The 10,794-nt window shown below is 35.5% G+C and overlaps 2 protein-coding genes across 2 annotated transcripts; one reads left to right on the top strand and one right to left on the bottom strand.

Annotated features, from left to right (window-relative positions):
* Window positions 1-638: 638 nt before the first annotated feature.
* Window positions 639-6,430, bottom strand: LOC107695476 (probable UDP-sugar transporter protein SLC35A5). The gene is made up of 7 exons (XM_016495400.1): window positions 6,394-6,430; window positions 5,663-5,837; window positions 5,440-5,538; window positions 5,156-5,289; window positions 4,448-4,515; window positions 3,598-4,366; window positions 639-1,115 (listed from the first exon to the last, which is right to left on the bottom strand). The coding sequence occupies exons 1-7, from the start codon at window positions 6,406-6,408 to the stop codon at window positions 1,071-1,073; spliced, it is 1,305 nt and encodes a 434-aa protein (XP_016350886.1). The 5' UTR covers window positions 6,409-6,430; the 3' UTR covers window positions 639-1,070.
* Window positions 6,431-7,317: 887 nt separating this feature from the next.
* LOC107695453 (hephaestin-like protein) lies at window positions 7,318-9,868 on the top strand. The gene is made up of 5 exons (XM_016495355.1): window positions 7,318-7,340; window positions 7,699-7,889; window positions 8,746-8,829; window positions 8,964-9,062; window positions 9,483-9,868. Exons 1-5 carry the CDS (start codon window positions 7,318-7,320, stop codon window positions 9,563-9,565), a joined length of 480 nt encoding a protein of 159 aa, XP_016350841.1. The 3' UTR covers window positions 9,566-9,868.
* Window positions 9,869-10,794: the final 926 nt, after the last annotated feature.

The raw sequence follows: 10,794 nt of genomic DNA, 5'->3' as shown, positions 1-10,794 counted from the left end.
TTTAAAGAGTTTTTATATTTTATATTATTTAAAGCGAGTTTTTTGGGCAGTGTAGAGTAGGGCTTGTTGTTTGTCATTTCTCCGATCACAAATGCAGACATGGTTTTATGTTTATGCGGCGCGATGCAACGCAACGCGTAAAAAGACAGTATACGTCATTATAATCCATAATTATGTCCCCACTGGATGCAACAAATGCCTCGTTTATAATGGGTTTTCATGTTTTTGAATCATCGCTCCGGCCTGACGGCATCATCACAATATGGTAAGGGGCGTAACATTTCCGTCACACTCTTGAGGTATTCGGCCAATCATAACGCACTGGATAGCTGGCCAATCACAGCACACCTTGCTTTTTCAGACCGATGAGCTTTGTAAAAATCGACGCGTTTCAGAAAGGCGGGGCATAGAGGAGAAACAATAATGTACAGTATGTGGAAAATAATGTGTTTTTTGAACCTTAAACCGCATAAACATTTCATTACACAAAATAATGTTCTTTTTAGCAACATCATATGACCCCTTTAAGCAATGTCAAATGATGTAGTTTGACTTTTTCTTTGCTTTGTCTCCTTCTGCTGGCCAGTAATATATTGGCAGTTGCTTAAGAATTTAAATAAAAACTGTATACATATTTCAGCATATAGTATTAAAAAGTGGATTTTATTATTGCAGAAATCCAAGTATTGGTCAACAAATACGACATGTGCATGCACAATAGTACATTAAAAACAAGCTCCTCTTACCTTAATACCTGCACTCTCACTTTCTGTCCTTCAGTCTACTGTATGAAGGAACCAAGAATAGTTCAAACAATGAAAATGAACATAATACTTTCACAAACCCTCCTGAGTTTGATACATGCTCATAATTTTTTACACAGTTTGTAAGAGAAGAAAATTAACAACTCTTTGATCCCTTTGCATGTCACGCAGACATTCCATGTGACTGAAACAATCATCATTCATTATAATACATATACATCATAGTTATACAGGCTGATTCCAGAATATTTACATGATAATTAGAGAGATGGGTTCAAACTGACTCAGAAAGATTCTTCTTCAGATTCACTCTGTGTTAGCCTTGGTTAGTCTCTCCAACTCTTCCCCATCCTAAAATAAAAACGTAAGACACAATCATGAATTACTACATACATTCTTTTCAGACCACCGTAGTTGTACAGAAAAACAGGACACCTTTTAGTGACTTTATAGATATATCTTTATAGACAAATAATAGATGGTGCTATCCAATGAAGGCCCCTGAATTTATTGTAGGGGCCGTTCATACAGAACACGTCCTTGCATTTTAAAAATGTGAGAGGCAGCAGAATGGAAAAGAATGCAGACCATCAAAACGCTGATAAAAGCATTTTTAAAAGTTTAAAAAGCAGCGCTTAAGCAAGACCCTGAAAGGCAGGGAATAACGATGGTCCAACGGTCAAATACATTGCTTCAGATAAAAACTCTAAAATGTATTCAGTGTTGACTCGAAAGTGTACAGAGTAATTAATTTTCTAAAAGAACTTAAGCCAGCACAATGTAATAAAATATGTTTAAGAGATACTGGACTATGGCATGAGGAGCATATCAGTGGACCTTCATTTGATACTAAGAACTTGTGCGTGATTCTGGATTGCCCTATTCGGCATTAGCTATGTATTTATGATCTGAGATCAGATTACTGCGATTATTTATTAATAAAGATGTGACTTTTACCCACAGTAGGGTTAATTTCATACAGTTTGTTGTACACTCATCCCATTCATTTTGCCATTTGTTGATTATGTAAGATACTATGGTAGTTTTAAGATCTGAGGATGATATAGAACACTTGAGCAGCAGCGCTGAACGCTTGTTCGTATCCTGGGATTCCACAATGTCCCAACAAAACCCAACCCAACCCAAAAATAGATATTAGTTCTGTGTTTCCAGCTCCAGCAGTTTGGATAAGATTTGGATAAGTGCTGGGTGATCATTAAAGGGAAGCAAAACATGACTTTGAATCTGTTATTATTAGGAAATCTTTCTGATATGTAGTCTTTATATGGTCTAATGCTAAAATGATAGTATTGGCTTTAGTGGTAAACCCTAAACTGATTGGGAATTCTAATTCCACTTTTATGATGATTAAGGACAAATACAGCTGATATTGGTTCTCCAGACTTTGATCCATCTGTATATATAGGTATGTATAAAATAAGATTTTAGAAAGAAGTTAAAGTTTAAGTTTAATTTATTTATAGAAAACATTTAAAACAACCTTGGTTGACCAAAGTGCTGTACAAAATTGCATAGGTCCATCACTGAAATTAAAATAGACAATCACAAGACGTTAAAAGCACAGGAGTGCAAATAGGTTTTTAAAAGACTTAAACTCAGGCACAGTGAGCAGACGGGCAGCTGCGATTTGGACCAATTGAAGTCTATGAATAGATGAGACAGGCAGCCCATAATACAACGAGTTGCAATAATCAAGCCGTGATGAAATAAAATTATGGATTACAATCTCAAAACTCTTCCTACTTAAGAAGGGTTTAACTTTGGCTAGTCTTCGAAGGTGATAAAAGCTGGAGCTGACAACAGTTGATTTGTTTGTTCAGCTTTAGGCCACTATCCAGAATAAAAACCAGATCCTTGACATCAAGTGACCGATATAGAGTGAGAGAACTCAAGTCAACAGCACTCAGATCAGTTTTCTCAGTAGGCCCAAAAAGAACAATTTGTGTTTTGTAATCATTCAGATGTAGAAAATTATTGGTTAGCCATGTTTTCAATTCCTGGAGTAGGCTATTAATTGATTTATGACAACCCTGTCATTGTGCACAAATGGTATGTAAAGCCAAGTATCATCAGCGTAGCAATGAAACGACTCACCAAATCTCCTTTAATATAGAACCAATGGGTAACATGTACAGTGAAAACAGGAACAGTGCCAAAGGTGAACCCTGAGGAACACCACATGTAACATGCCCTACAGTAGAAGAATGTTTTCCTATATTTACTGAGAATCTTCTATTGGACAGAAAGGACCGAAACCAGTTGAGTACAGCGCCTCTAACCCCAATTCAGCACTCCAAGCGAGACAGCAAGAGACCATGGTCAACAAAATCAAATGCAGAGCTGAGATCTAACAGCACTAAAGCCAGCTTCGGTAGACATTCAAATGTCATTAAAAACTTTCAAAAACTTGTGTCCAGTTTTAAAATCAGACTGAAAAATATCAGAAATACAAAGTGAACTTCTTTCCCATTCTGCTGCGTCTCACAAGAATGAGTTCTATAAGAAGTGCCAACATGCCACTAATGGAATTGCCTGCCGTATAATATATTTGATCTAAATAATGCAATAATCCAAGGTAGGGCTTTGCTCCTCCAAAATGTGTTTTCATTATAAGGAATTCAGGTTTCTTACTCATCCTTACTTAATTGGATTATAGTTTGCCAGATGTCCTCTACAAAGAGCTCCTTGTTTAAACTCAGAGTGTACTTCAAAAATTAAGGTGGAAACGAATAACTCAAATGAAATATATGATCAGCTGAGATGCAAAGTGACCATCTTTTTAAAATGAGGCAAGTCTATATTTGACTCTTACCCCTCTCGACCTCTCAAACACCTCGCCATTGATGACCCTGAGCCTCTCCTGCTGTAGTGCGTACTCTGGATCCTTCAGTTTGCTGCTATGGTAGATAAAAATGGCTAGCAGTACTACAGGTGCCTTCAGGAAGAAATCCATTGATGGATGATGGTCAAACAGGAAGAGAGAGAGCGCAGTGACGATGACCGTGGTGATCTGGCCCGTAAGCACATGGAACATGTTATCGCGGAACTTGAGAATGAAGGCCACCGACAGGCCTAGGGCAGCTGTGACGAAAACCAGTGCGATGGAGAAGACGTTGTGTCCATAGAGGAGGCCGCAGTGTAGCGTCAGGTCACGGTATTCAGAGTGCAGGAGAAGCGTGAGGCTGTTGAAGATCAAACCGAACATGTACAGCTTGCTGTTTTGGATGAAGATGCTCTCCACTAGCTGCTCCCCCTCCTTGAGGATCTTCTCACTGTAGATGTTGGCCAGTGCAGAGATGAAGCATTGCAGCAGCAGTAGGACGTAACCCAGACCGAAGCTGTTCAGCCGGTGTATGAGCTGGCTGTCCCACATCTCATGTTTCCAGTATGTTTCATTATGGTTCTGATGCTCTGGCTTGGGATGGGCGTATTTTAAGCAGCTGTTAGAAGGGGTGGAAATGTGGGCTGGTTGGAGGCCATGTACAGCAATGGCATGCTGGTCACCGCTGCCAGTGGTCAATGACACAATGGACAGGAACAAAATGATCAAAGATGCCCACTGCACCCAAGACAAGCGCCTCCTGCAGGTCAAAAGATGGAAAGTCAGTAACAGACAAAAATATAACGATAAAAAACAGATATCAAGAAATGTCAGTACTTACTTTAGAACAACTCGGAAGAGAATGGCTGTTGTAAAAATAACAATGTTGGCAAACAATACTGCCATGGCCTATTAAAACATGAGAAAAATATGAATGTTATAGTTTATACATTTGGGGTCAGTACAGTAGCCTGAAAATTTTTTATAATTTAATAATTTTACTCTGAAGGTTGATCAAAAGTGATAATAAATGCATTTATAATGTTACAAAAATTTCAATTTTAAATAAATGAATTTTCTAATCATCAAAGATTGTATTATGTTTCCCACAAAAATATTAAGCAGCACAACTGTTTTTAACATTCAAAATATGATAATATGATAAAATGTTTATTGAGCAACAAATCAGAATATTATAATGATTTCTGAAGGATCATATGACGCTGAAGAAATTCAGCTTTGCTATCATTAATAAAAAAATAAAAATATATTAAAATAAAATAATGTTATTTTAAACTGTGATATTTCACAATATTACTGTTTTTACTGTATTTTTATCAAATAAATGCAAAATATAAACTTATATAAAAAGCATTAAAAATCTTGCAGATCCCAATTCATTGAAAGGTAGTTTATAAATACATCTATTTTATATAGAAATTTAATTACTCTAACTGTAAGAAAAATTATTATTTTTATATAAAGTATTAAATGCAAAGAGTTATTTTTCTTCTAATATTTATCCATAACTTTAAATAATTCAACGTACAGGTTGCAGATAGGTCATCACATAGAAGATTATGAGGTTATCAAGGAAGTAGAGGAATGCAGGAACAGACCATTTCAGGTAGTTGAGAAAAGAGGCACCAGATGAACACCCCAAATCTTTATAAGAGCGGCCCTCTGGAAAACAAAAGCAATAGTTTTCACCCCATAACAAACAACATGTACTACTAACATATATCACAATTCAACAGGCTGTATATATACTAGCTTAGTATGTTTATGAGTATGGTATGAGAATAGAATTTTGAGACAACAAATCTGACTCACCTCGAATGACCACCCGTACTGACATCACTAAACAAAATACTAGTTTGATGGCCTCTGCCATTAAATTCACAGATGCAGGAAGAAAGTCATATTTGTTTTCTGTAGGTAAGAAAAAATTAGTTGCAACAGTTTTTAAAATACAAGTTGCAAAAAGTAAAGTTAACTATTGATTGTATTATGATCATATATTAGGTTGCTCTGTGGTGGTGTAATATTATGTCACCTTCATTGGCCGAGAATTTTAGTAATAGGATGCGACTGGTTCCCAAGGTGACAAAACCCAGACCCAGAACCAAAGTGTAGGCGGAAGATCTTGAGCAAAGCCGTGAGCAAGGACAGCAGCAACGGCAAAAAGAAGAGGATGAGGACGGGGCCATTATGGACAGCGTGAGCTGAGGCTGGTCATAGGAGAATGAACAGGATCACTGAGAAAACATCAGACAATCATATCAATCACAAAACCACCAATGAAAAAAGTATACGTTTTGCAATAACAAATCAAATAACATACGTCATGCAATAACAAATCAAATAATTATTTGGTCTCTCCAGCACTTTCACTCATCAAATACTACTTTGTCAAGACGTGTCACTTTCTGTATCTAGCGCTTTGTTTTCAGCATGATTCACAAACACAAATGATGAGCCAACCAACAAAACATGCAGACATGAAGTCATGGAATGATGGATGACTATTGTGTTTTAAGCGTTTACAGACCGTTCAGAATGGAAGGAACATGAACATTGTGTCTTTGTTCTTCTAAATATTACATCTTTCAGTACAGCACTGTTTAAACATCAAACTCCAAAATGAATAACTATAGATGACTATGGCATGATCTTAGAAATTATCTAAAAATATTCTAAACACATTCAGAATGTAAAACAAACACTGATGCTAAATAATATGTAACAACTAGATACACTAGAACGCAAAACAATTATAATATTTACAGTGGTGTGGTTCATCACAATATTGTGGATTCAATTTTGATTGTTCTGATGTTACCAACGCAATAAAAAAGCAGTGCATCATCCAGTTCAACGACAGGATATTCACATATCATGTGAATGTGGTGATAAAGCACAAATAGATTCATATTCGGTGCTTTATTTACCTACCCATATGTTCTCAATCGAACGAACACCCTGCCCACGGCTTCCGCATCTTTGCGCATGCGTACAACAGAAGCTACGTCACCGCTTGGCTGGACAGGGTTAGTTTAGCTCTTTAATATTAATTAGATCTTACTGACGTTCATTGGTAGCATTCCAAATGTAAAAGGCGTGGCTGGCTTATGAATATTAAAATAAGTCCTTAGTCACAGTAGTAAATTTGTATATACGTGTATATGTATATATATATGTGTATATGTGTGTATATGTATATATATATGTATATATAGGATGGTTTGTTAGAAAATTCCAAATAGATGTCTTTGCCCGAAAAACACTTCTAAGGGAAATGTGGTCATGTCTGAGTCATGTGCAATATTACATAAAGCTCAGTTTGTAATAACAAATATTGTTTTATGTTCTTTAAAGGTAATTATATGACGTGATGGTCTATATCTATGGTGGAGGTAGCCTAAGTGTTAAACAAGGTCCAGACTGTACCCATTTAATCTTTAGATGCACAGACTCATTTTACTCACACATTTATACAACTTGTACACTGTAAACAAGCATTGTATGAAGAAACTATTCAAGGGAAATCATTGGGATTATGAGTAAACCCTTATTATGAAATTGCTCTCTGGGGCCTAAAAGTGTAATTAGGAAATATCTTAGAAACTGAAAACCATATTCATTTATTTCAGATTTCATGATTGTCACATTTACAGTAAAACACTTAGGCTATGTTGATGTTGGCGAAACATGGTGCAGAACCTCTTCATTTTGTGCAGATATAGTTAGTTGGCTGCATAATGCCAATTACCAATATTTTTGCATATGTGTAATTTATGCCTGCATTTGTTTCCAATGGGAAGGATTGAACTGGCAAATATGTTCATATGGTAACTTGGTGTTTTCCATTCTTGTAAACAAAACATTTGCTCACAATAATGAAAAGGTTTTACATGTTCAAAAAGCCTCAGACTACTAATGACTGAACAAAATAAGAAGTTTCAGTTTGTTTGTTTTTTTGTTTTTTTTTATAATGATAGTCTTAACTGCCTTCCAACACAGTGTTTAAACATGTGTGCAACAGGGAGGTGGGGGGAGATAAAGCTCACTGCCATTTCTCTGAAAGTTCAGAATTCCCTGCACTCCGGAACAGACTGTTTCTACCTGGAGTTTCATTGTCAGATATGAAACTCCGCTCCTTGGGCCCTGTGCGGTTTGGCCCTTCTGGCATTCCTGTGTAATTGTGCCACAGCTGTGGAGAGACACTATTACATTACAGCTGTTAATATTAACTGGGACTACACATCTGCTGGACAGCACAGGTATGAAAAAGATCATTATTTATTAGGGTTTAAATTTATTCTTTTGTTTTTCTAAGCAGTTAGATTGAGTTAGTTAAAAGGCAGTTAGTCTGCCTTTTATTTGTTTGGTCCTTGTAGCCTATATCACAGATAAAGTCATTCACTGTTGTAAAAATGTATCAAATAATTACATATCTGTACAGTACTGAGATCGTTTATTAACTAACAAGAAATAGCATTAAAAGATTTTTTTTTTTTATATATATATGTTTAATCAATTTTATGATTAAGGAAGACAAGGGCATGTGACAAAAACATTTTTATATGAAATACAAACAACACAAAAGAGACAAAATGTTAAACCAGCACCCAGAATCCACTGTAAAGTTTGCTGAAAATAATATATAGTATATCTAAGACCAATTATGTCAAGACTTTATTCAAAATGTATAAATATTGGTTTTTATAGTAAATTAAAACTAATAAAAACTAAAACTAAAAAAAAATTGTCTTTAAATTAAATAAAGTTAACTGAAATAAAATAAAATATTTAAAATAAATAATTTATTTTGGCTAGTTGCCAAGGCAACATTTCTCATTTTCATTTAGTTTTACTTAATATACAAAAAATAATAATAATAATAATTAATAAAAAACTATATCAATATATTAATTTTTAAAAAAAAGAAAAAAGCTACATACAGCTAAATTACTACAACTTTAAATTAAAAAGGAAATATATAAATGTAAAAACTCTCTATGATAGTAAAATAAAACTGCATTTTCACACAAATGGGAGTTGCTGTTGTTGTTGTTTTTTTTTATTGATTTGCTCATGTAAGATATGTATTTACTGATTGTTGTTGTTGTATTCCAGGACTGGGCCGTCATATAAAAAAAGTAGTATACAGAGAGTACAATGAGGGATTCACACAGGCTAAACCACATCCCTTATCCTCAGGTATTTTGAATACCAAAGATTTCTTTATTTCAACATTAAAATCCATCCATCCAGTATTATAGAATGCATCTTAACTTTTAAATCATGATTGTTTGAAACTAATGTTCTATTGTTACTTGGGTCGACATTGTGAGGACAAGAGGGTGACACAATCATTGTCACGTTCAAGAACATGGCAGATCATCCCTGTAGCATTCACCCACATGGTATTGCTTATGGGAAGCAGTCAGAGGGTGCGTGTTCTGATGTTATTGTGGTAACAGTATGAGTGACGCAATAGTGTTGTAACATACAGCACACTGGTAACAATTAAACACTGTGCTATGAAATAACAGAGAAATACATTTCAAGAGGAATGTTGTTTAGAAAACATTATGGATTATTTTAGTGCTCATCATTTAGCTGAGTAAACACTTTGAGCAACACAAACATCTGTGTTTGATTTCTTTGGAAATATTAACCCAAGATACAAATTAACCACAGGCTGTGCCTAAGTCTAAAGCAATGATTCTCTGATAAATATTACAGATACAATATACCCATTTTTTTTCTAAAAGCATTTTTTTTTTCCCCGAGATAAATATATGTTGGTTTTATTGTAATAAACATCATCTGAAGCTGCATCCTTCTCACACTGCTAATGTTCCCATTAGGATCATTATACTTTGACAACACGTCACTCTATGAGAAAGAAGATGATGTCATTTTACCCAGCCAAGAGCACACATTCCAGTAGGAGGTGACCTCTGAGGTGACCCCTACAGCTGCGGACCCCCCATGCATCACCTACACATACCTTTCCCACTTTGACATTGTTAAGGACTACAATACAGGGTTAATAGGCACAATGCTGATCTGCAAAAAAGGTATGTGAGGCAAAAACTAAATCCTGGACTTAGAATGTGATGTTTATTTTATGACATTTATGCTTAGATGGGTTAAGATGCCCAACTTTAATTTTCCTCTTGACCACCAAATATAATCTCAAGACATTTACTGAATGGCTATGCTCTTATTTATTAGGCCTCTTCATCTGAACACCAACATTTGTTAAATATATTATATCTGAACAGTTATGAGATCAAATTTATTCATGTATTGATTGATTGACATCGGATTATAGTGATCTTTGAGTTTATTTTATGTTAGACATTAAAAGTGTTTATGTCTCTTTGTTAAAGGGGGATTTGTGGACATAATCATTTATTTAGATTTGTACAGTAACAAATATATTTTATTTAAGTGAACTGGGGCAGAGGGCCATCAGTGGCAAGCGGTTATGAAAATGTTTAAAATGTCAGCTTTAAATTGTAAAAGTGGATTTACAGTCGACTTTAAAATGCTCTAGGTAAAAACTTATAGACTCTACATAGTGAAACCAATATTACTTTATGTAAGGGATAATGTACATCCAGCCTTCAGGGTGATCCCTATCGGGGAATATTCTGCGATAACAACCGGCTGGATGTACATTATCCCGCTTATTACACGGCTACTTGCCACACACAGTAAGTAAATATGTAAGTAAATATGTGTCTAAATTAGACACTAAATACTGATTTGAGTTGAAACGCAATTTATTTATTTGAACGCAAAGCTTCCATGAACATAGCAGTTGCAAGCAAGCGGCAAGTTCAAACTAGACGGACATTTAAAGGGGTCATATGATGCGATTTCAGTTTTTCCTATCTCTTTGGAGTGTTACAAGCTCTTGGTGCATAAAGAAGATCTGTAAAGTTGCAAAGACTAAAGTCTCAAATCCAAAGAGATATTCTTTATAAAAGTTAAGAGTCAACCACACCTACCTAAACCGGCTCGTTCTAACACGCCCCCACATGTCTACGTCACGATGTGGGAAGATTTGCATAACACCGCCCAACTGTTCAGCAAACAAGGTGTCACTTTTATTCTCGCTGTAGTATTGTTGTTGCCGCCGGCGCCATGTCGTGAAGGCGCTGTGTGTTT

The sequence above is a fragment of the Sinocyclocheilus anshuiensis genome, unplaced genomic scaffold (genome assembly GCF_001515605.1).
Source record: "Sinocyclocheilus anshuiensis isolate Anshui unplaced genomic scaffold, SAMN03320099.WGS_v1.1 scaffold562, whole genome shotgun sequence".
Taxonomy (NCBI): Eukaryota; Metazoa; Chordata; class Actinopteri; order Cypriniformes; family Cyprinidae; genus Sinocyclocheilus; species Sinocyclocheilus anshuiensis.
Note: the sequence above shows the minus strand (reverse complement) of the source record. Positions and strands in the feature narration are given on the sequence as shown.

Coding starts and splice junctions, on each gene's coding strand:
- LOC107695476 (XM_016495400.1), bottom strand. Junction 5,290..5,439: donor AGTACGGGTGGTCATTCGAG/GTGAGTCAGATT, acceptor TTTGTTTTCCAG/AGGGCCGCTCTTATAAAGAT. Junction 1,116..3,597: donor TGTTTGAGAGGTCGAGAGGG/GTAAGAGTCAAA, acceptor TTTTTATTTTAG/GATGGGGAAGAGTTGGAGAG.
- LOC107695453 (XM_016495355.1), top strand. CDS start 7,318: ATGGTGCAGAACCTCTTCATTTT. Junction 7,890..8,745: donor ACATCTGCTGGACAGCACAG/GTATGAAAAAGA, acceptor GTTGTATTCCAG/GACTGGGCCGTCATATAAAA. Junction 9,063..9,482: donor TTATGGGAAGCAGTCAGAGG/GTGCGTGTTCTG, acceptor TGTTCCCATTAG/GATCATTATACTTTGACAAC.